Below are 24,541 nucleotides of genomic sequence, written 5' to 3'. Positions count from 1 at the left end.
TACTAATACAGTCGCACCATCGAGATAATAAATATTAGGCTACCCCCGAATGAGGGGTCTGGAAGAGGTAACACTACATCACGTGAAAATCACGTGAATTTTGACCAAACATTGAGCCAAACACATTTTCTGGGTCAAGCCTGAGATTACTGGCTTGAATCAGCTTGATGCAATTTGGGACCTCTTCCTGCTGTTCACCATGGACAATACACCGCAGTTGGGTACAGCTGCAGACCTCGAGATGCGGGCTGCTCGCATTGCAGACCCTGGCATAGGTACGTGTTCCGCGATAAAATTCAGCTCTTTGTTGTTGAAATACTGGTCATAGATCTCAAAACAAAGCACAATGTTGCATGCGAGCTACGAGAAATGATAGACACTGTCCGAGATGCTGAATCTGCGCGAGTATTCCCTCAAATGATTCCGGTTCTCTTGGAAATTCTGAACACTGGGGAAGCTGCATATCATAAAGACACCATGGAGTACCAATTCAGGCGCGTGCTGCTTGAAATCATACATCGCATACCCTACGGGGAAACTATACGGCCTCTGGCTCTGCCATTGCTTGGTGGCATGCTTCATGCCTTGCGCCATGATAATGAAGAAAACGGCGTCACTGCATGCAAAATTATTATCGACCTTCTACGCTCATTTCGATCGCTGACAGAGGAGCTGGTTGCCGAATACATGGGAATTCTTCAAGACGTATTTCGCAACATGAGGGGACTTGTCCTTGAAACACTTTGCGAGGACTCCGCTGTTCTTGATCCCAATGTCGTTCTTCCCAGCATTCGCAGTTTCAAAGTCCTCGCCGAGATGGGAATGGTAGTTGTCACTTTTTCTCAGAGCCATCGCCCCCTTGTCCTTCACGTTATTCAAGCAACACTCTGTCTTAATTTCGAAGTTCTGGGCCTAGAATCACCCGCTCAGAAAAAAGCTAGAGAAGATCATGAAGCCATGGGATCTTACTGGTCTGGCATGGCACCCTCCATAAAGAATCCTCAAGCCTATATGGATTTTATCACCGGGCAAATCAAGGTATGCGTCCCTGTAACAATTTCGACATTCGAGATTACTCACTGCGTAGATGGTATCCTATGTTGCATATGTCATGCGAGGCTTTGGAGAACAGTTCGATTCCTTTGGAGAAAGGCTTATTCTTGCTGCTCTCCGATTAATGCAGGACTTGCCTTCAAACGGCATCCAGGCACGAAAGGTGAGTTGCATGAATCAAAAACGTTACAAGACCTAATACATCTTCTAGGATCTGATAGTGGTGCTGCGGCATCTGATTGGCACGCAGCATAGGAAGGCTCTTTTACCACAGATCGACAAACTATTTGATGAACGCATTCTGCTTGGAGATGGTGTGGGTAGTAAAGAGACTTTGCGGTGAGTTCAGTCGATCGGCCAATACAGAGTTATAGTTGACCATCACGAATCAGTCCGTCGGTTTACGCCTCGGTCGCGGACCTTGTACACCACGTCCGGGGCGACCTCTCGGCGAATCAGCTCGCGCGTGTGGCGAAGCTGTATTCCGCGTTGATTCATAATCCGTACCTCAGTCATAACTTGCATACGCTGTTCTCCAAGATGATGTTCGGCCTAATCGAGAATATTACAACCAAGGACACCGCTCAAGGTGCCGCACGGGTACTGACTGCCATGTTCGAGACTTGTGTCGACAAGGTCGAGGCAATGACAGTGGTCTTGGACAACGCACTTGAGAGGTTAGAGAAAGCCAAAAATGACGAAGAGGAAGGTGTCGATTTCCTGCTGATAGAGAAGACGCGACCTGTTGCAGGTGCGGCTTATGCAACTGAGAAGCCAGAAGAGGTTATTCATGGTAAGAAGTCTCTTGATGTGCACGAATTACGCTTTGATGTCATTGGTCATAGAATGTCGCTTTCTCTTCCGAACCCTCCTTCATGGGTTCCGTGTTTGCCTCGTGGGATTGAAAAAATGTGATGCCCCAGTCCCCGAAGGCACGTTGATTCTCCGTCTCTTCGAAAGTTGCATGAGATGTATGGCCCTGTTTGATACCGAGCCACGCGACGCTACCGAGGCTATGGACTGGTTTAGCGCAGTCCTGCTGGAGGTTAATCTGCATGTGTTCCAAGAGGTTTGGACCCAAAAAATTGAGTTCTTTTTCGAAGCAGCTCGCAAGAGGCCTGCACTCTTACAAATTTGCCAAATTTTGTTCAGTCGTGAAAACGTCTCGCCTACTCTGGTAGCGATCGTCCTTCGTTTCCTCATTGACCGTCTGTCACTTCTTGGGGAATATGACGATCAGACAGCGGTCATCACCATCCGGCTGTTCAAAATGGCATTTGGCGCAGTCACGTCATTTCCTGTGCCCAATGAACCCATTTTGGCTGCGCACTTAGCTAAACTCATCATGGATTGTTTCCCTCTCTCTCGCTGCCAAAGCCTCCAAGTCAACCAACTACTACCATCTTTTGAGAGGCTTGTTTCGCGCAATTGGCGGAGGAGGGGGTCGCTACGAGCTTCTCTATAAAGAGGTTTTACCTCTCCTTCCCGATATGTTGGAAAGTCTAAACCGCCAGTTGCATGCTTCCGAAGGGTACGCGAGGGACATGATCGTTGAACTTTGCCTTACGGTGCCATTGCGCCTCACACATCTCCTACCCCATCTCACATATCTTATGCGCCCCCTCGCACTCGCGCTACGTGGGACTCCTGAGCTCGTGTCTCAAGGTCTTCGTACCCTTGAGCTTTGTATCGACAATCTGACACCCGATTTTCTTGATCCGACTCTCAACACCGTTCTTCGAGAACTCATGGAAGCGCTTCATAGTCACCTAAAACCACTACCTGCCAGTCATCATCATGCCCACACTACCATTCGTATTCTTGGCAAGCTTGGTGGACGCAATCGCCGTTTGTTGTATAAAGAGCCTGCCCTCGAATACAACCCATTCTCGAAGGCCGCAAGCGTTCCTCTTTCTTTCGGCGGTTCGATGGAAAACGTGAAGCTGGCTCCGATGATCAACTTAGCAGTCCGAACTCTGCGCAAGGCAGCACCTGCTTATCGTGCCCAAACATACTCGTTATTGGAGACTTGTATTATCACCCTTCTGCATGATGTAAGCAAGCTTGGATAGCGTCGTACTTGACTAATATTTAATGGTGTATCACAGAATGACCATGGACCGGACGAATCTGCGGTGTTCGTCAAATCGCTGGAAGCGATATTTGATGCGATACACATGCCCGAAGTAAAGGACGATGCAGACAAGTTCATTCGTGAGCTATCTCGAACTGTATTTTCGATGGAGCTTCGCAAGAACGCCACTAAGGAAGCTGGCCTCAAGCGGTATCCCAGTCCTTTACTTTCGTCGTACTTGGAGGCCTTGCCTTGCGCTCTTTCACGTGACAACATCGAAGAATTGCACAAGGGTGAAGAACTTGTCACGTCAATCTTGAATAACCTGGTGGTCATGTGCGCGCAGAATGGTGCTACTGCACAGGACGTTGTTCCTATGCTGGTCCAAATCTCTGCGCGCTTCTGTGCCGTCTGCCTTGACGATTCATGGGTGCGGAAGAGCGCAGGCTGCATTGGAATCAGGATTTTGACGTTTCTGCCCAATATCGGTATGAAATGGATGAGTGAAGTTGAGCTTGTGCGAACCTTGCTCCACATCCTGAAGGATCTCCCTTTTGATCTTCCCCGCGATGTCACCGACGTGATTGAGGTCCTTAAACGCGTATTGCGTGTTACCTACACGAATTTGGATGCCATGGCGGACGTCCCCATCATAGCTCGTGCTAAGCTAGTCCACATCATCGGTATCTTCTTCTCAGAGCTCTCAAATTCGAACCCAGTGGTTCGCCAAGCAGCACAAATCTGCATTGATGTTTTCGTTGAGCTCACTGGCAAGTCGGCTCACGAGCTTCTCTTACCGCACCGGGATCGCATGTTGACAGCAATATACACCAAACCTTTGAGGGCGTTATCGTTTCCCATTCAAGTAGGCATGATTGATGCAGTTCGATATTGTGTCAGTCTCGATCCACCCCTTCCGGAGCTAAATGATGAATTGCTCCGATTGTTGCATGAAACTCTCGGACTCGCCGATGCTGACGACGTCCAGCTCGCTCGTGGAAATCTTCGCCAAGGATCTCTCGAGATTATCAAGCTTAGGGTAGCTTGCATCAAGCTCCTTACTGCGTCTATGCCTATGACGGATTTCTTTTCAAAGCAACATCAAACTAGACAGAGGTCAGTCATGCTTCCCATTGTCTCCGGCGCCATTGACATGTATGATGCAGGGTCACTGGCGTCTATTTTAAGTCTTTGTATTCCCCTTCACAGGAGGTAAAGGAAGTTGCGCACGAAGGACTTCGTATGGTTCTGACACATCAAAGCCGACTCCCCAAAGAGCTCTTGCAGACAGGCCTGCGCCCTATCTTGATGAACCTTGCAGATCCTAAGCGTTTATCGGTCTCTGGCTTGGAGGGACTTGCGAGATTACTAGAGCTCTTGATCAACTACTTCAAAGTTGAGATCGGGCATAAGCTCTTGGATCATTTCCGCATCGTCGCAGACCCCCAAATGTTACAAGCATCTTCGAAGCTTCCCTTAGCTGAGAATGAAGGCGTCACGAAGCTTGTCCGATTGGCCAACATCTTCCATCTTCTCCCTTCCGCAGCGAACATCTTTTTGGAACACCTCGTTAATGCCATAGTCCATACGGAAGCTCAGATGCACTTTTCTGGCTGTAGTCCTTTCTCCGAGCCCCTTGGCAAATATCTAGATCGTTACCCAGGGGAGGCGATGGACTTCTTCATGCGCCATCTCCAGCTCCCCCGTCATGTCAGAACCTTGAGAAGCATCCTTCAAGCAAGGCTTGCTCCCAATCTGGAGCGTGAGATTGCGTCTCGTACGCAAGCGTTAGTCGAGCACTGCTTGAAAAGCGGCGAACGGAGTCTCCTACTTCCTGGTCTCCTGCTCTTTGATGACCTTGCAGACCTTCAGCCAACTTGGCTTGCAGACAACGAATACATAATCGATGTCCTCCTCGGAATATGGCGCTCAGAGCCACTGCAGCCTGAACAAGATGAAGTTATGGTCCCTGACGCGATTCACCGGCAATCTTCAATCATGTCAATCTTCATGAAAGCGCTGGAGCGAACCCCTCGCGTCGACTTGCTTTTCGACATCGTTGCAATCTACACTCGCGACATCGCGATGGATTTGACACGACTCACACAATTCCTCTATCGACACGTTGCGCTGAATGAGGACCTATTCTATCGCCGCAATGTCTTGTCACGCTTCGTAGTTTGGTTCGAAGACACGTCATTTCCATGGGCTCAAAAAACCTTTTTCCTGCGTTTTGTTCTGACGCCGACTATCTTAATTCAAGCAAGTGGTCTCAACAAGGAGGGCCTGCTTGACATGGACTTCGTAACATCTCTTCACCGAGTGATCTGGCAACCCATGACCGACACGACTTCTTTCCCGGGTGCCGATGATATGTTCATGATCGAGTTGCTGCATTTGACCACGGTGCTAGTACATCGCTTCCCGGAGCTCGTTGAAGATGTGAAAAAGGATATCATTCGTTGCGCATGGCACTATATCACTAGTGAAGATGCAGTGGTGAAGCAGACGGCGTATCTCCTAGCTGCACGGTTCTTCGAAGCCTTTGATACCCCACAGAAATTTATTCTCCGGGCTTGGACGGGTCTTCTCCGTCCTCCTCATACAGATGGTAAACTCCTTATCAAGCAAGCGCTGGATATTCTTGCACCAGCTCTTCCTCGCTCCGGTGGTAATGATGCAGGATATCCTCAGTGGGCTAGGACAACTCGACGTTTACTCGCAGAAGAGGGTAATGGGTTTCAGCAAATCATCATGATCTACCAACTTCTCGTCCGCCAGCCGCATTTATTCTATCCCGTTCGTGCACTGTTCATCCCGCACATGGTCAACTCGCTGTCCAAACTCGGTCTCTCTGGCACGGCGTCCGGTGAATCTCGTATACTCTCCATAGATATCTCCCAGGTTATTTTTGATTGGGAACAGAAGTCGCAGGATTCTAGCATTCATGCTGAGTTATCCCGAGCTTCCAGTACATGGGTCACCCCCCTTCCCTTCAGAGAAAGTATTGTCAGCTTCCTCGTTCGCCTTGCAACCTCTCCTCTAGAGCCAACATCCAGGACCATTTTGTTGCCTCGTGCACTTTCGCTTTTGCAGAAGATGGTCGCGCCTTCAGGTTGGAGTGATGTGACCGTCAAGTTGAACTTTTTTTCGCGTGCACTGGAACAGGTATATGCATTACCATTCTATACTTGTGGAATGCTAATGCCGCCGTACAGACTGAACTTGATTCGGAACCCCACCTTAACCAAGCCCTCAGCGCTGCAAAAGTGCTGCAAGTTGTCGCTGCAGATAAGGATGATGCCTGGTATCTGGCTAATGCCACTATCCTGCAATCTTTGGTTCGCAAAGGCCTGATGACAGACGATCCCGGTTTGCATGACGCCCTTCATCCTATCTTTGAACATCTCTTGCAACTATTCCCTTTGCCTGATAGAGACGAGAAACAGGGCGATATGTCAGACTTCCATACCTGGGTCTATACAGCAGTTGAGGATGGTTTGGCGAACACAACCGCTCTCCGTGGAATACTCCTCATGCTCAAATCCGTCGTACATGTGACAGCGGAGCGCATTCAGCCATTCAGCGCATCCCTCTTACGCCTCTTCAGCAAACTAGCCAAAGACCACGTCAGCTCGACCCCGACTACCAACGGATTTGAAAATGGTGTCCGGCTCATCATCTCTATCATCGAGATTTGCAAAGCTACCATTCTACATCTCGGCGACCATCGGAAGTCGTTTTTTGCTGCATTCACTGCGCTGACAGAGAAATCCAAGAGTCCCACTTTGTGTCACTTTTCACTTGATGTTATGCGCGATTGGGCCCTTCACACAAACGAAGCGTATCCAACAATGAAGGATAAAGTCAGTGTGCTGCAGAAAATGGCAGGCTTTGAGACCCGCAGCGATGCGCTATTCCACAGCTACCTGGAGCTCATCTACGATATTTACACAGAACCTTCATTACGCAGGAGTGATTTGACGTCTCGACTGGAACAATGTTTCCTCCTTGGGTGTCGTGCTCGAGATCCTGTGCTCAGAGAACGATTTATGGACCTCCTGGACAGTAGCATCCCTCGTTCTCTTCAAAGTCGTCTAGCATATATTTTGGGAGTCCAGAATTGGGAACCTCTCGCGGACCATAACTGGATCTATCTTGCACTCCATCTCCTTCTCGGAGCTGTTGACGGCGAAGTGCCATTGATTTCGGAGCGGAGGATCAGCATGGTACCCTTAAATGGCCACTTCGTTACTCGACAGAGTGCAGCGTCCGTCATTCGTGCCATGCAGAGATTGGCATTCCTTGACCCTCAAGTTGCGCACGACACTTGGTTATCGGTCTTTCCCGCGGCGTGGGCGTGTCTTTCTCGTCGAGAACAGGCGGACATGACACTCCACATGATTAACCTGCTGGGCAAGGACTTTCATGCCAAGCAGCTCGAGCTGCGCCCCAATGTCATCCAAACTCTATTGGGTGGTATTCACGCCTGCTCTCCTCCTATGACCCTGCCACCCTACCTAGTGAAATACCTCGCAAAATCATACGGTGCATGGCACGTTGGGATGGAGATCTTGGAGACGTCGCTGGACTCCATCAAAGATGATGATCCCGCTGTGAAAGACACGGTTTATGATTCGCTCGCAGAGGTTTATGCTGAACTATCAGAGGAGGATGTGTTCTATGGTCTTTGGCGCCGGCGATGCCTCCACCTCGAGACGAATATGGCGCTCTCATTTGAACAGAATGGCATGTGGGAGTTTGCCTCAAACTGTTATGAAGGGGCGATGACGAAGGCGAAGAATAGCCAAATCGCATTCTCAGAAGTGGAGTATTGCCTTTGGGAAGACCACTGGATGCTCGCAGCAGAAAAACTCCAGCAGTGGGACACATTGCATGATTTAGCGAAGAGCGAAGGAAACCAGGAGCTCCTGCTTGAGAGTGCGTGGCGCACGAAAGATTGGGCCGATCAGAAAGAATCGTTGGAGGAGCAGATTAATCAGCTACCTGATGTCGCAACTCCGCGAAAGCGAGTTTTCGAGGCATTTATCGCTCTTCTGAAAGTGCCTGGTGCGCTGGAAAAGAACACCGAATTCACGAAGATCCTTGAAGATGCAATGCAGCTATCGCTGCGTAAATGGGTTGCTCTTCCATTTCATATGTCGGCTGCTCATGTTCCACTGTTACAACACTTCCAGCAGTTTGTTGAGCTACAAGAGGCCGTCCAGATCTTTGGTTCTCTCTCTACAACCACCGCTCTGAATCTAGAGAAGAAGTCCTCGGACCTCAAGATGGTTCTACAGGCTTGGCGAGAGCGCCTTCCCAACCTGCAAGACGACATCAGCATATGGAGTGACTTGGTTGCTTGGAGGCAGAATGTTTTCAACGCAATCAACAAGGCGTATATCCCTCTTATCTCCAATGCCAATCAGAGCAATAATTCTGCAACAAGCAACTTCAATACCTCGGGCTATCGCGGGTACCATGAAACGGCTTGGATCATCAATCGCTTTGCCCATGTTGCGAGGAAGCATGATCTTCTCGACGTCTGCTTCAGTTCATTGAACAAGATTTATACACTACCAAATATCGAGATATCGGAAGCTTTTCTCAAACTACGAGAGCAAGCGCGCTGCCACTACCAGAAACCAAACGATCTGCAAGCAGGACTAGAAGTCATCAACAACACAAACTTGATGTACTTCTCTAATCCCCAGAAGGCCGAGTTTTTTACTCTGAAGGGCATGTTCCATGCGAGAAGTGGGAGAAATGACGACGCCAATCACTCCTTCGGCCAGGCAGTTCAGATGGACATGTCTCAAGCCAAAGCATGGGCGGAATGGGGACGGTATAACGACCGTATGTTCAAGGAGTTCCCCAGCGAGATGTCACACGCTGCCAATGCTGTCAGCTGCTATCTCCAGGCAGCTGGACAATACAAGAATGGAAAGAGTCGGCCCCTACTGACTCGGGTGCTCTGGTTGTTGAGTGTAGATGATGCGCAATTTACGATCTCTCGAGCGTTCGACACTTATAAGGGCGAGGCAGCGTTTTGGTATTGGATATCACTCATCCCACAGCTTTGTCTTTCTATCAGTCAACGTGAAGTCAAGCAAGCGCGCTATATCCTGTTGAACCTTGCCAAGTTATTTCCCCAGGTATTCGGTTGATCGATTCTAACTGCTTGTGATGAGCTAATCCTGGTTGTAGGCATTATTTTTCCCATTGCGGACGACGAAGGAGGACATGCAATTCATCAAGAAGCAAGCTTTGGTTACGGCAGCAGCTCGGGCTCAAAGTGCAATGACTGCCAACGTAAACAAACGTTCTGACGGCGACCAGGTAATGCAAGACGCCACGGCAGAGGTCCAGGCAGATATAATCAAGAAAGAGAATTCATCGGGCGACGTTCTCGAGTCTCAGCTTTCCCAAGCACAACAAGCCCAGTCTAACACAGAAGTAACTCCTGCTACCGCACAAAACACGGGCGCCACTTCTTCCGCTCAAAGTGCTTCAGGTGCTTCTGACACCCAGCCGACCTATGTTATCCGTCAATCTTGGGAACATGTTGATGAGGTCGTTCAGATTCTTAAAACGGCCTTCCCGCTGCTTATTCTGAGCATGGAGACTATGGTAGATCAGATACTTCAGAGGTTCAAAGCTACCCCTGAAGAAGAGATTTATCGGTTGATCTGCATGCTCTTGCTGGACGCTGTGCAGGTAAGTGATTCATGCGCTACCCACAGACAAACGTGAAACACGCACTTCCAGAACTATGTTATGCGGACGAATACAACGGAGGACGACGGGCAGCTTCAGCAACACACTGTACAAAATATTTCCAAGATGGCTGCGAACTTGACTGGATCGGCTAGGGTATACTCTTCCTACTTGAACAAGAACAAGGCTGACCTTATTGTAGCGAGAATATGAAGAAGACTTTGTCAAGAGTAAACTCACACATTACGAGTACATCCGAAAGCTTCAGCAATGGAGGGACCGGCAGGAGAAGTATCTTGACTCTCGACCACGCATCCAGTCTCTCGACCTCCTTAGCCACTATCTCACTGAGTTCCAATACGGCAAATTCGACGACATTGAGGTTCCGGGTCAGTACACCGAGGTAAGTTGCGCGCTTGATAGTGTCGACTTGACATTACACTTTGCTATAGGATAAGGATAGCAATCAAAACTTCATTCGTATCCAGCAATTTGGACCCAAGTTCGAGAACTGTCGGTCATATGGTTACTGCTGGCGTAGATTCACGGTGCATGGCAACGACAACTCTCGGACATCGTTCTCAGTTCAGCTTCCTTCTGGCCGACACTGGCGTAGGGAGGAGCGGCTGACGCAGGTGTTCCGCACTTTCAATTGGCGAGGCCGTTCCTAGCTCACATGCTTTACTTACTGACCTTGTCTGTTATAGTGCCTTGATCCGCAGGAAGGAATCTCGCAAGCGAAATTTGATGTTCCATATTCCAGCTGCTATCTCCTGTAGCCCCAGTCTCCGCCTCCTGCAGACAGATTCGTCGTATATCACACTCGGAGACATATACGATCATCACTGCGAGGAAGCTGGTTTATCTCGTGAAGACCCCATACTCGTCTCTGGTGAAAAAGTCAAGAGCGTACTACTAGAATTCAAGCAAAAAAGTGGCAGGGCGGTAAGTACATTCGCAACACGTCGTGGACTCATTCTAATACCTTCGCAACAGCCGAGCAAAGCGGAATACTTCACCCTCCGAAAAGATATCATGGATGAAATTGGCAGCAAACTTGTTCCAGATGATGTTCTGTGCAAAGTAAGTCATTCTGTCTCTTTATGTAGTCAGTACCTCATGTCCTCGCGCCCAGTATATGACAAGTGCCATGGCCACGCCCGCAGACCTTTGGCGCATGCGCAAGCAGTTTGCGCTTCAAGTTGCCACGACGAGCTTCATGACCTTTGTCTTCTGCCTCACCAGCCGTGCGCCCTCACGTTTCCATCTCTCTCGGTCGACAGGGCTCATGACGATGAGTGAAATGTTGCCTGGTATGCTCATCACCTCCGACTATCGAATCGGCTACTAATTGGGAATACAGGTCTAGCAGGTCAGGCGCCTGTATTCGCATCCAATGATGCGGTGCCCTTCCGCTTCACCCCGAATATGCAGAGGTTTTTGGGCCCTGTGTTTACCGAGGGATTATTGACCACAGGTATCATGGTTATTGGAAGATGTCTTACCGAGCCCGATGTGAGGTTTTCTCCTTTATCTTCGGCTTCATCCGCTGACATGGCCAACACAGTTTGGTCTTGAGCAACAACTTTGTCTCTTCGCTCGGGATGAGGTAATGACGTGGATGCACGGAAAAGGACATCCGTGGACATTCGATTTGTCGTTCCGGACAAGCTGTGCGGCGAACATTGAGGGTGTGGTGAAACGTGCTGAGATCATGGCATGTAAAATCGAGCGAGAGACGGTGGGTATAAGTTATGAACCATATGCAAGTTCTTGTCTGATCAAGTTGTCGTTGCACAGGCCCAATCGACCACAAATATGGGTGGTATACCAGTAATACAGACTGTTACCAACTTAATATCGACGGCCACGAATCCAGTGCAATTGATGAGGATGAGCGAGGTGTACCATCCGTGGTTCTAGGTTATCAAATGTTATCTGAATGTTGCTTAACGATCGTTTATAATTTGTCGTTGCTTGACTGCTGTGCTGGACGTTGATTGCTTTGCATACATGCACGTTGTACACTAGACATAACATATTTAGCGCTTGTAGCAATGACTAGTTTTTCTGACATCCGAGCAAAGCGTGCGAGAAGCGTTTCCAGCGTAATTCATGTGGACGTCCACTAACACCGGTTCACGCGCGGACATTGCGCAAGTAACCTTCTGTTTGTCGGAAGGAATTGATGTGATTTTCGCTCTCAAGCATCATCTACCAACAACAGTTCAGGTTCAAAAAGTTTTGTCAAAGAAAAATACTTACCTCTTCCGCCATCAATGCGATATCACTCCCTGGCCTATTATACATCATCGCATTAGCAAACATTAGATACACATCCCGCTGAAAGTCTCTCGAGGTTCTAATAACTCCATCTTTTATCCTTGCTTTGATGGTCTTCAAGTCCATGGGGCGCTTGATGATATCGTGGTAATCGGGCGCTTCAGTCGGTTTTATAGGATTATGGAAGATGTTACCGTTGCGGTGTTGTGAGATTTGAGAGTGTAGGAGGCCTATGACGGTCTGAAAGCGCTTGTGAGGAATGGGTTGAGCTGGGGTTATAGTTTGGGTAGTGGAGCTGGATAGACCGGATTGGATGGGTGTGGAGGGGCGTTGCTCGCTGCTTGTTGTATCGCGTCGGGGACGTGTAGTTACTGTGTGCTCTTTGGTTAGCTGATGTTCAATTCGTTTGAGGGCACAAACCTTGTTCCTCCTCCCCTGGTGTAGGAGGTGAGCTCTCCTCACGTAAACGTTTCTTGTTGGGCTCTTCAGCACCTTCGCCGTCGTCAACTTCCACTTCGTCCACCTTGCGTTTGGCTACGCAATATGGATTACCGACTTGGTTTTGTTAAGCTCAATGTAAACACACCTTGTGAACTCGTTTCGGTATAAATAGACAAGTCCTGCTCCACATCGACTTCCATGGATGTTTCTTGGTCTGCTTCAGTGTGGGAGTGTTCGGTGTCATGTGTGGGGGATGCCGCCTCCTCTTCACCTTCGAGTGTTTCTTCCTCATGGACAGGCGATTCCCCCTCACGAACAGGCGATTCCTCCCCGTGTTCGGGCGATTGTTGGCTTGCGTCTTCCTCAACGGACCCCTCTGGGGCACTAGGTGTCAGTATCGCCTCTATCTCACTTGCCTCGTCGTCTGGAGACGTAGGCTGGTGCTCCCATTCAAACTGCTCTGTTTCCTCTTCATGCGTTAATGCTATGGGTTCGTCGGGTTCGATTGGCTGCTCAATATTTTCATTCCCAGGTTCGTGTTCCTCGGTTTGTGGCGGGCGAGGGGATTCTGTTTCCACAGGGACTGGTTCAGGGGTTTGACCGGGTTCAATGTACTCGGGTTCCTGCGTAGGGGCTGGTTCTTCTTCCTCTTCTTCTGGTTGGGGGGTAGGTTCACATTTTCGCTCATGGATATGATGTGAGACCTCGGGTTCCTGCACAATTGAGTTAGACTGAAGATAGAACGGTCATAGGTACGCACGATGGCTGTTTCACTCTGTGCAGGTGCAGCATCGTTTTCTGCATCGGGTTCAGATTCTGCCCCAGAGAGCTTGGAACGAATCTTGTCGTCCCATTTGCCAGCCCGAATGTCCTGAATTTCTGCAACGATACTTCTGGGTAGGGTTAATACGATGGAAACTATACGTGTAAAGTACTCACTTGAACTTGACTTCCTCTGCTGCAATTAAATCACGCAATTCCAGGAGACGTGCACTATAGAACTTCTGGGCAAGCTTGAGATTCACAAGGGCTATATGCACTTTAAGCAATATTTTGGAGCGGTATTCGATTTGAGCTTACCATGTGGAGCAGACTCGGTGCTACATGGACATTCATGAGGACATATACAACTTGGGTTAGCGCAAGCATCTCACCACTCAAGCTGAGCATCACTCATCAGGCGAGCATATATATCGCGACAAGACTACAACTTGATCTGAGTACGCCATAGATAGTAAAAAGTTGAAACGGGCTGACATTAGCTGAAAAGAAGGTCTTTGGGCGAGAGATGATGGGATGCTTGGAGAGCAACCTTGAGACTTGCTGCCAAGCATTTGCGCCATACTCGTACACTGCTTGTGCGAGCAAAAGACGTTCTACGTTAGTCAATGAACTCATGACTATACTGCCCGAGCCTTGTCCGAACCTCGTCAGTCGTGGCGAGCGTCCGTGAGAAATACTCCCGGACTTAGTCCCGGCAATAACCAAATTTGGATTATGCCAACGGGAAGACGTCAGCCCGATTTAAGACCGTAACTGCTGCGAACTTCACAGCGCCTCTTTCTCTTTACACCATGTTACTCTCCGCGTTCGCCACAACGCTTTGTCTCCTTCCTTTCGCTTCAGCTGGTGTTCACAAACTAAAGCTTACGAAGCTACCACAAGTATCCCCAGGTCATGCACTAGAGACTGCCTACCTAGCGGAGAAGTATGGCGCAGCACCTTACCAACAGCTACCTTTATTAGGTGCTGGCGGTGCTGGCCGTCACATTCGTCCACCAACTGGTGAAGATGACCTCTTTTGGACCCAGGAGGTTATCAATGGTGGACACGACGTCCCCCTCACCAGTATGTGACTGCCATTTCTTCTCTTGCTGTCATGCTCACATTTATACAGACTTCATGAACGCTCAGTATTACACTGAGATCCTCATCGGCACACCCCCTCAGTCATTCAAGGTTATTCTTGACACTGGGTAAGGAAATTTCCTTTTATTTTTATTTTGTCGTGTTCTCAACATGTACTCCCTTTTAGGTCGAGTAACCTCTGGGTCCCCAGCTCCAAGTGCACATCCATTGCGTGCTTCCTTCATGCTAAATACGAGTCTAGTTCTTCCTCCACGCACAAGGCCAATGGATCTGAGTTCTCCATCCAGTACGGCACTGGCTCCATGGAGGGCTACGTCTCCTCAGACGTTCTCGCCATTGGTGACCTCACCATTCGTGGTCAGGACTTCGCAGAGGCCACCAAAGAGCCTGGTCTCACTTTTGCCTTTGGCAAGTATGTACAAGTCCCTTGAAAATACTGGTGACTTGCGGTTGACCCATGAATAAGGTTCGACGGTATTCTCGGCCTTGCCTACGATACCATCTCTGTTAACCACATTGTTCCTCCGTTCTACAACATGATTAACCAAGGTCTCATCGACGAGCCTGTCTTTGCTTTCCGCCTTGGTGAATCAGAAGCAGATGGTGGTGAGGCCACGTTTGGTGGTGTCGATCACGCCGCGTACACTGGTAGCATTGACTATGTCCCTCTCCGCCGCAAGGCATACTGGGAAGTTGAGCTTGAGAAGGTCGCATTTGGAAGCGATGTACTGGATCTTGACATGACAGGCGCTGCTATCGACACCGGCAAGTCCCCTATCTATCTGATTTATTCCAATTTCTCACTAGCTTGCATACAGGCACCTCCCTCATCGCCCTTCCCACTGACATTGCCGAAATGCTCAATACGCAAATTGGCGCTACCAAGTCCTGGAATGGCCAATATCAAGTGGACTGTGCTAAAGTTCCATCCCTTCCAGAAATGTCCTTCTATTTCGGCGGCAAACCCTACCCACTCAAGGGAAGCGACTACGTATTGGAAGTTCAGGGCACGTGCATTTCATCTTTCACCGGTATGGATATCAACCTGCCTGGAGGTTCATTGTGGATTATTGGTACGTGATTCAAATATATTTACCACGAACTTTTTTCTGATAAGTCCATCCAGGTGATGTGTTCCTCCGACGTTACTATACGGTTTACGACCTTGGCCGGGATGCTGTTGGGTTCGCCAAGGCTGTATGAGGGGTTCCTACGCAGTCTCATACTATGACGAAGTTGGTATATATACCACGATGCGACACAACGCATGTCTTCCGCACAGTTCGAAAACTTCAATTATGAGTGCTTGGGTTGTTCACATGCGTCCTTACCTGCTATTGTGATACTCTGCTGTAGAGTTGTAATATGTTAATACGATACATTGCTTGACATGTAAGCAGTGCTGGCGAATATTTGCAAGTACCGACCGTACCAAGTTACGTAAAGTAGGAGTGACATATGCATGACATAACAGGAGTATGCGCACAAAGTACATCTATTATCTCAGTATTTGCCAGTGAAATTTCTTTGAAGATTAGATATGGACGACGCCGACGACATTGACGACTTACACCTACGATATCCTTCCTCGCTTCGCGCACCTTCCACATTGAAATCTGCACCAATGAACCGTATAAAACATATGCGAGTGGCGCGCGCACTCAGCGGGAGGTTAGATAGGGTGAGCGTGCTTGGAGGAGAAGACTGGGGACATACTGGGTACGTCGCTACTTCACTTGACAGGTCTTGTTCATCGTCCAACCCCAATCGCCGGTAACTGGACGGTGAATTGCTTTGAGCCTGGTCTCGGAGGTCATGTTCTTATAATTGCTTCTACATTACGTAGCTGCGTCAACGCGGTTAGCTGGGCGCAGGGTGGGGAGCTATTAATTACCAGTGGAGACGATACCAAGTGCGTGTGCTCAATAAGACCTCAACTCGGATGGCTGACTTGGATATATTCTTTGTAATATCATTGTCATCGTAGAGTTCGAGTCTGGCGGATGGACCCGTCATGCTCTACTGGTGCGAACGCATCAAATGCTGAAACTCAGGAAGAGTATCCATTCGCGTGCCAGAGTGTAATCAGCACAGGTCATACACAGAATGTCTTCAACGCGCAGATGCTTCCGTTTTCTACGAGGATGTGAGTCTCAACTGCGTTCACTTCTGATATGAAGATCACTATCATGATGTTGGTAGTGCAACTGTCTCTGGAGATCGGCAAGTTCGTGTGTTCGACGTGGGCGAGGTGGTGGGGCAGTCGCCTACGGGAAGCGAAATGGAATATACCACGCAGGAATCGTGTATTCGCGTGCTGCGCTGTCACACCGGGCGCACGAAGCGCATAATCACTGAGGACAGCCCCGATCTATTCCTTACCGTAGCTGAGGTAGCGTGCGTTCTAGTTGGGTTCCAAATTTCATTGACTAGATACTCAGGATGGCCAAGTACGTCAACATGATTTGCGTACATCACATTCGTGCACGTCAAGCTCGTGTCCTGCACCGCTGGTGACGCTTCCGCATGAGCTTTCAACACTTTCACTTTCGCCGCTCACACCGTATCAATTTGTCGTGGGCGGTGAATCACCATATGTGCGTGTTGGTCATATAATCTTTTCTTTTCGCCGTCTCTCTTGATGTGCTTGGGAAAAACCATTACCTTTGTGGTAATACTCTCTCGCCTGCAGTTTCCCTTGCTCTGCCTTGTGGGATTCACTTTCTCACAATCGCGATTCTTAGGCGCACTTGTTCGACCGCAGGCATGTGGGGCGTTACTTGCATGCAGAGTGGGGCGTCCCTCCTGATACAAATAGCGCAACTACATGCGTGAGGAGGTTTGGCCGCCGCTCACGCGCAAAGGGAGAACGAAAGGGATATGAACATATTACTGGCGTGCGGATGTCTGATTGGAATGGGCACGAGGCGAGTTCTTCACTTTCGCTGTATGAAGGTCGACTGAACGCGAGGGACAGGTGCTGTTATGTATGTCCATTTGCTTGATCATATGGCACAAGGATTGACGCAGCCGACACTTCATAGCATATCACTTAGCCGGGGTATTTCTCTATTCAACGCAAGACGAGCCTGAAATTTTCGAGGACAAACGAAGTCCACACTCAATCCTCACGCCTAACGCGAAGCGGAGACGACTCAGTACGACAAAATCGCCTTCTTCACACGATGAACCTTTAACTGGTCCGGACGTAGAGATGATTGTCGAGAACCAACTGGAATCATTATTTACAGACAGTGCAATGAACGACATTGGTAACCCATCGCAAGAAGGTGACGAAGATAGCGATGATGAGGATGATGATGAAGATGATGAGGATGATGAAGATGACGATGAGGATAACCGCCTGTTTATCCCCGAAGACGCAGATTCACATCAGGCTGTACCTGTGGTATATCCGCGCACATGGTTTACTGGGCACTGCAATATTGAAACAGTCAAAGACGGTGCGATCTGGTTGATGTAGATGTATTCATCGACGCTGAATGTTATCTCTAGTGAATTTCTTAGGGCCTCATGACGAGTTCGTAACTTCAGGGTCAGATGATGGCAACTTCTTCATCTGGCGGAAGTCGACCGGGGAACTTGTCGACATTCTCGAAGGCGACCAACGTGTAGTCAACGTGATTGAAAGCCACCCGCACTTGCCTCTGGTTGCTGTCAGTGGGATCGATACGACGGTCAAGGTGTGCACCCTGAATACTTTCTATCATATGATATCCATTTTTCGCAGTTATTTGCCCCAGCTCGTGGAGTGCCATTATTCTCGAGATGGAACAATGCTGAAACGATCAAAAAGAATAATGCGGCGCGTGTATCACGGGCGGGTTTGAGTGGCAGTGCGGAGCTGCAATTTGCACGTCTTGTCCTGAACTACCAACACGCGCTACGGGACATTCGAGATGGTGGAGGCGAGCAGTCGGAGACGCAGCTCATGCAGTGCATAAATCAATAAGAGATTTATCTGGTGTATATGTAGTATATATATACAGTACTTACGAGTAATCTTGGTTTCGGAGGTGGTGGGCATATCACACGCATGGGGCCAAAGTCGTGGCCCAAGTTCATAACAAGTTCTGCAACATACAATCTTGAACTAGGAATACGTGGTAGCCTTGCTACATCTCAAGATACTGCCATATCATTTGGCGTCTCTATCAAGTGAAAGTATTCATTTCCTGGCTTTTCGTCGCTCTGGAGTTTCAGATGTCACTTTGAATTGATGTTTGAGTCGTGTATGCTCGGGAGTGGTTCATTAGGCCACTCTTGTTTGACTCACTGCCGCCGTGGCACCACACAAATCGGACGGAGTGCTGGGTGCATACTTCATCACTTTGATCAAGGCTTCCGCAGGACCTTTCAAAACTGAACCTATGGTCAATGGTATAACTGCGAACCTCTGCTGATTTGTTTTTCTCCTTGTTATGTAAGTTCAATTATCTTGCGCCCTGCACCCGAAAGGCTCCTGCTGACCCTTTGCTCTCTGTGCTCAATCACGCTGCCTACCGCTTTGTGGACGTTGATCTTGTCTTTTTGCTTTCAGTATTGCACTGCCGTCTCTGTGTGATTTGAGCGTCCGCCTGCATTCATTTTTGCCGAAGCTGTTCAGTCTATCTTCCACCAACTGCAAGGGGACGTCCTTTTTCGCCCGTACAAAACAACACGTCACGTCTTTGCTTCTACCACCCGTCTCACCCACCTCTCAAGCGCTTCAACGCCGACATTTGAAAACTAACCATGCATGCTTCTCACACCAGAACGAGGCGCAAGCGTGGCAAAATCGACGACGTCGAGGACGACGGACTACCTCTACATGTCTCACGGGTTGAAGAAACCCAGTCTGAAGCTTATTCTCGCTCTCGTCCGCATTCTCATCAACAAACAGACTCCTACGTCCCTTTCCGAAATTCCCTTGCCTATGAGTTGGGAACCTCCTCCATTTACTGAACTACCGGCATCTGACCGTTTTCACTCCCGTCCGTCCGATGTTCATCATCGTAGTGGCAGAGATAGTCACGACCTCCACGATGATGATCCACCGTGGTCCGTGCGTCCTAATAATGACTGGAACCACCAGAGTGGTAGGGAATGGGCAACGAACCAAGGTTCTTCAGAGCAACAAAATTGGGGAGCGTCTACTTCGTATACGGATAGAGGTCGCGGCCACGGCTGGCAACCAGATGACAGACGGGGGAAGGATGATCGGGGGGATAATCACCATCATCCTAATAATGACAACCACAACCACAACCGCCGTCGTAATAATCGAAAGTTTCAGCAGCGAGACAATGGTTGGGACACTCGCAGAGACAGGCAACCTCGAACGCTGGATGTGCAGGAGGAGCCACCCAAGGATGAACGGTCTTGGGAGCCTGGTCCCGGATGGCAAGCACGTGGCGCAGACCAAGGGGGCAAGCACAATCGCAATCGCAATAACGGAAACAAGAATAAAAACAAGAAAAATCAGAATAAAAATCGTATTCGGATGGAGAAGGAAAGAGACAAGGAGCGGGAGAGAGAGCAGCGGCGAAATGACGATGACGATGACCTGAACAAGTGATTTGTGTTTGATGTTGTGTTATTTCTCGCATTCTCATATTGTTTTATTTACAGCTGGCAGAGACGGGAGTTTCATCCGTTGCCTGCCAAACCTGTTCGCACCTCCCCTGTTAAACCGAAAATGGCACCCTCCAGATCACCGTCACCTGCGGGGACACGATCACGCTCGCGCTCTCCTGATTCCTACTACTCTCATATGTCTTCACGAGGTCGTTCGCACTCAAGGTCCTTGTCTCCAAGATCGCAGCAACATAGCTACAGCCCAGTTCGGCGGCGTAGTCGGACGCCCACTAACAGGGGACGAACTGGCAGGGAAGCTCAAAGCTGGAAGTCATATTCCCCTGGATCATCCGATCGCAGTTGGAGCATGCGTAGAGGGCGTCGACACAGCATTTCGTCGGCATCGTCGGCAAGCCGCAGTAGAAGCAGAAGTTCAAGTTGGAGTATGGATGACCGGCCCAAGCCTAAGCACCGTTTGCCGACTGCAACTTCTATCAACGATATATCACTGTCTATATCACAAACCACCATCCAACAACAACGTGGTGGTCCTCTTCCGATTTCAAGGGACTCTGAGTTGCGACCCAATGGAAAGACGAGAACGAATGGAAAGCAGGGCAATGTAAGCATACTCAGTATGACTTCAGATAGGCGCTGATTATTTTGCAGCGACGTCGACATTTCTCGCCGGCTGCTGAGCAGATGCCTCCTCCGGCTAAGGTCCCACGGACGTCTACTAAACATCATTTAGGCAATTCTCCCATCAGCTATCATCCATCATCCACATCTGGCTGGGCTGATCATGACTCTCCTCGAATCCGAAAGACCTCGAAAGCAGGATTTAGGCCCATTGGGGAGCCTAGTTCAGCAGTTAAATTGTTTTTCCCACGCGACGAAGACGATGATGAAGCTGGTCCTGCAGCTCCTCAACATAAATTCCCCGCCTCCCCTAATATTCATTCAGAAGTCCCTGCGAAGCGTACTCGCGATGAAGGCGCAGCCGATAGAGCTGAAGACATGCGTGGAAGTATCCTCTCACAACCCTTGCCGTCCCAACAAGTCCCTGGTCCACGCGAGCCCATTACAAAGACACCTCCAGCTCCCCAGCCTATGCAGGTTCTCCCTTCAGTTGTTCGTGACTCTCTGAAAGCTTCCATTGTCCCGAAGCCAGTAGGCAGTGGTGATGTTTCCGTCAGTCCTGTCCAGCAGTCACATGCAATGGAACCAGACGCGGAAGGCACACCACGACCGTCCTCTCCATCGGGGACGACCTGCAAGGACCTTTATGCCATTGTCTCCCAGGTTGGCGAAGGCACATTTGGCAAGGTTTACAAGGCTCGCAATGTCGTCACTAATGTCCACGTGGCACTCAAGCGAATTCGCATGGAAGCAGAAAAGGATGGCTTTCCGGTTACTGCCATGCGGGAAATCAAACTGCTGCAGTCCTTACGACATCAGAACGTCGTCCGCCTTTACGAGATGATGGTATCAAATGGTAACTATTTGTGATCTATTGCCCCTCAGTGTACTGATTCCGTTTTCAAGGATCTGTGTACATGGTGTTCGAGTACATGGACCATGACCTTACAGGAGTTTTATCTCAGACGCAGTTTTCGTTTTCGGAGGCCAATCTGAAGTCACTGTGCAGCCAAATGCTCGCTGGGCTGGCATATCTGCACCGCAAAGGCGTCATCCACCGTGATATCAAAGGCTCCAACATCCTTATCAATAACCGAGGGGAGCTGAAACTTGCTGACTTTGGCCTGGCACGCTTTTACCAGAAACGCCGGCGAAGTGATTATACCAACCGTGTCATCACTCTATGGTATCGACCGCCAGAGTTACTCTTCGGTGCTACGGTATATGGGCCGGAAGTTGATATGTGGAGTGCAGGGTAAGCTTTGCTCGTGCTCTCTTGCATCGCCATTTACTGATGGTGTTGTCCAGCTGCATCATGCTAGAGCTTTTCACCAAAAAACCAGTGTTCCAGGGCAATGATGAAATCCATCAGTTAGACGTGATCTACCGTATTCTTGGAACTCCTTCTACCGAGCGATGGCAAGGGCTCACCGTACTACCATGGTATGAGCTGGTAAAGCCGAAAGATGTGATCCATGGTCATTTCCGTGACTTATTCTCTCGGTGCGACCATATACAGATACAATCATGTGACATTCGATGAGCTCACTTTGATTTCAGATGGTTATCGCCCGCAGCCCTCGACCTAGCTGAGCGGCTTCTTGCTTATGATCCGACACAGAGAGTTACTGCTCTTGAGGCTCTTGAAGCTCCCTATTTCAAGGAAGAGCAACCTCCACCTGAGTTACCTGTTGAGTGCGTTGATTCATTTCTTGTGCCTTTTAAGTTGTTTAAGTCTTGTTTATTTCTGCACAGTCTGTCCACTTTGGAAGGTGAATGGCATGAGCTGGAGACCAAACGGGAGCGAGCCAAGAAGCGTCGCAAACTGGAAAACGGCCTCGTATAATATTGTCTCATCGGTATTGTTGATTATAATGTACTGGACATTGTATGCATGGCACCAACTACACATCGTAGTTTACAAGAATTGCAACCCATTTTCATGCTGCAACCGCCGGTTGTTGGACGAAACCCTTCTCAGCCAGGTGTTGCACAATAGTCTCCACCTGCCAATCAAATCAGCTCGAGGATTATTTGCACCAGGGAACTCCCAACACGTACATTTGCTGCTGTCATGCGAATTTGCAAGTCCCATCGCTTGGTGAACGGAGCACCAGTGTCCTCGTTAGTCTGCTCTACGTCACCAAGACCACCTGCTTTGCCTTGAGCGTCATCTTCCTCTCTTGCTGCATCGAACCAGATGAGCTTATCGACTTGATCAATCGACCCTTTCAAACGTCCTTGCTCTATCATTTTTCGTGCCATCGTCTCTGCGGCTCCAGGTGCTAGATCTAGGAGAGCACCGAGACCTTTAAAAGTGATGTTATTATAGATTTTCGAGCTGGCCAATAGGTTATGTTCCATAACCGCTCGATCAAGAACAGTTGACGGCCCCCTGCGAGTACTTGTCGACGGTTCGGTAGAGTCATCATCATCAATAGTCGAGGCAAGCTGATCGTTGGAAGAAATAGCAATCTTTGCTAGTTGATGAGGCCGAAGGCGCTCCTCGAATGTTCTGATTTCAGCTGGGCGGAGGATGTGGTCGAGGAACATTTTAGACAGGATGTTGTATGAGGGTAGGTTAGCTGAACGCTCGTCTCTATACAATGAAGCAAGCACGCGCGACCTGTTTGGGCCAGCTGGGGCTAAGACAGCACAAGTCACTGCAGCCGACCTAGTATTGTCAGTAGGATACAAATATCGTTAGATGCGACCTACAACATCTCCCTTCTTTCTTCTTCGTCAATCTCGGCAAGCCAGCTCAGCTCGTGATAGCGCAATGCAGCCTCGAGAAACTTGCGTGCATAGTCACTGATTCTGGCTTGGCAGAGCTTGAACTGAAGTTGTGTCTCTCGGTCCGATGTCGAATTGGAAAGAGAAGCGGCGCGATTGTAGTAAGTCTCCGCTTGGACGGAATCCTCGTCCTCTAAGAGCAGCCTGACTATCCGAATATTTACGCGAAATTTTTCCTCGTCTGGTAGTGACCTGCCACAGGCTCATAGATGAGGGGGGCACATAGGGACTATACTCAGATGAGCGAGGCTCACCGAGAAGAGATTCCCATAAGGACACGGGCGGCTTCGCTCCATTCTTCTTCCATTTCTAGCAAATCTGCGAGTTGAAAGCGTAGAGAATTGACCTGCAAAACATGTTATCGGGCCGCATCTTCAGGGGCAATCATGCAAACGCACCTGCTCTTCATAACTCACGATTCGTGGCTGAAGTGTGTTGAGAGTTTCCTTTACGATACATTTCCGCAGGTTGTGATCTGATATGCTTCCGGTACTAAGACTTCTGGCCAATTCAGAGAGGACTTGTCTTCCGACGACAATGCCTACGTCCTGGACAACTGTTTCCACTAATGTATGGAGATCGGCAGCTATGAGAGACTGATCTTGACGAGCAAGAATCTCTGACACCAGAGATAGATAGGCTGGTGCTTTGTCTTTCTGGTTGAGAGCTGCGAATTGTGCTAGTCTAGAGTCCATTATAGTTCCGTGTCAAAGTAATGTCAGAGGCGTGTTATCGCTCAAAATTATAAAAGGAAATAATATCCAGGCGAGAAGTGGCGGTGTCAGGTGCAGTCTCGCATCACGACTGGCTATTGATCATCATGTGGAACAGCCATGTCGGATTCAGCATGGAATTCCCTGGTAGGACTTGCTTCGGGAATTTTCACTCGGCTCATGCTTTACCAGGTTTACCGTGGACAAGACTGGAGGGAAACCGCTGGAAGAAATGGTATGAATTCATCCAAAAGACTGTAATCTTGGAGCTACTCCGTGAACATACTCTCACTGTCCAAACGAATTGGCATAGTCCATATAGAATAATTGACACGGTCGCCCTGACAATTTACACAGTCTTTCGTGTGATCCAATCGTA

At 49.1% G+C, this 24,541-nt stretch overlaps 6 protein-coding genes across 6 annotated transcripts; 4 read left to right on the top strand and 2 right to left on the bottom strand.

The window, feature by feature from the left end:
- Positions 1-153: 153 nt before the first annotated feature.
- On the top strand, positions 154-12,061 carry EDB93DRAFT_1329829 (uncharacterized protein). Its single transcript, XM_041455152.1, has 20 exons — positions 154-275; positions 329-1,038; positions 1,088-1,216; positions 1,265-1,392; positions 1,446-1,846; positions 1,899-2,338; positions 2,388-3,107; positions 3,162-4,243; positions 4,294-6,295; positions 6,346-9,285; positions 9,338-9,847; positions 9,899-10,003; positions 10,050-10,250; positions 10,300-10,502; positions 10,555-10,792; positions 10,844-10,930; positions 10,983-11,160; positions 11,211-11,362; positions 11,415-11,588; positions 11,648-12,061. Exons 1-20 carry the CDS (start codon positions 200-202, stop codon positions 11,768-11,770), a joined length of 10,599 nt encoding a protein of 3,532 aa, XP_041305619.1. The 5' UTR covers positions 154-199; the 3' UTR covers positions 11,771-12,061.
- Positions 11,987-13,969, bottom strand: EDB93DRAFT_1293977 (uncharacterized protein; the record flags this gene model as incomplete). The annotated part of the gene is made up of 9 exons (XM_041454593.1): positions 11,987-12,061; positions 12,113-12,501; positions 12,551-12,664; positions 12,717-13,284; positions 13,332-13,464; positions 13,511-13,601; positions 13,652-13,671; positions 13,726-13,775; positions 13,829-13,969. 9 exons carry the CDS (start codon positions 13,967-13,969, stop codon positions 11,987-11,989), a joined length of 1,581 nt encoding a protein of 526 aa, XP_041305618.1.
- Positions 13,970-14,145: 176 nt separating this feature from the next.
- On the top strand, positions 14,146-15,643 carry EDB93DRAFT_1241687 (Asp-domain-containing protein; the record flags this gene model as incomplete). The annotated part of the gene is made up of 6 exons (XM_041451910.1): positions 14,146-14,419; positions 14,469-14,547; positions 14,607-14,852; positions 14,907-15,205; positions 15,259-15,513; positions 15,567-15,643. The coding sequence occupies 6 exons, from the start codon at positions 14,146-14,148 to the stop codon at positions 15,641-15,643; spliced, it is 1,230 nt and encodes a 409-aa protein (XP_041305617.1).
- A 183-nt stretch (positions 15,644-15,826) lies between these two features.
- On the top strand, positions 15,827-18,748 carry EDB93DRAFT_622147 (WD40 repeat-like protein). The gene is made up of 11 exons (XM_041456894.1): positions 15,827-16,159; positions 16,287-16,352; positions 16,428-16,586; positions 16,643-16,832; positions 16,882-17,037; positions 17,185-17,367; positions 17,418-17,427; positions 17,485-17,598; positions 17,653-17,904; positions 17,957-18,144; positions 18,192-18,748. The coding sequence occupies exons 1-11, from the start codon at positions 15,981-15,983 to the stop codon at positions 18,411-18,413; spliced, it is 1,719 nt and encodes a 572-aa protein (XP_041305616.1). The 5' UTR covers positions 15,827-15,980; the 3' UTR covers positions 18,414-18,748.
- Positions 18,749-20,719: 1,971 nt separating this feature from the next.
- On the top strand, positions 20,720-22,502 carry EDB93DRAFT_1089235 (Pkinase-domain-containing protein; the record flags this gene model as incomplete). The annotated part of the gene is made up of 6 exons (XM_041446193.1): positions 20,720-21,148; positions 21,227-21,512; positions 21,563-21,911; positions 21,965-22,159; positions 22,217-22,351; positions 22,412-22,502. The coding sequence occupies 6 exons, from the start codon at positions 20,720-20,722 to the stop codon at positions 22,500-22,502; spliced, it is 1,485 nt and encodes a 494-aa protein (XP_041305615.1).
- Positions 22,503-22,669: 167 nt separating this feature from the next.
- On the bottom strand, positions 22,670-24,144 carry EDB93DRAFT_1105598 (uncharacterized protein; the record flags this gene model as incomplete). Its single annotated transcript, XM_041447520.1, has 4 exons — positions 22,670-23,330; positions 23,375-23,641; positions 23,704-23,795; positions 23,848-24,144. 4 exons carry the CDS (start codon positions 24,142-24,144, stop codon positions 22,670-22,672), a joined length of 1,317 nt encoding a protein of 438 aa, XP_041305614.1.
- Between the last annotated feature and the right edge of the window lie 397 nt (positions 24,145-24,541).

This window comes from Suillus bovinus, assembly GCF_016758785.1.
Source record: "Suillus bovinus strain UH-Sbo-P2 chromosome Unknown EDB93scaffold_46, whole genome shotgun sequence".
Lineage (NCBI taxonomy): Eukaryota > Fungi > Basidiomycota > Agaricomycetes > Boletales > Suillaceae > Suillus > Suillus bovinus.
The sequence above is the reverse complement of the archived record's forward strand: the minus strand, read 5'-3'. Positions and strand labels throughout refer to the sequence as shown.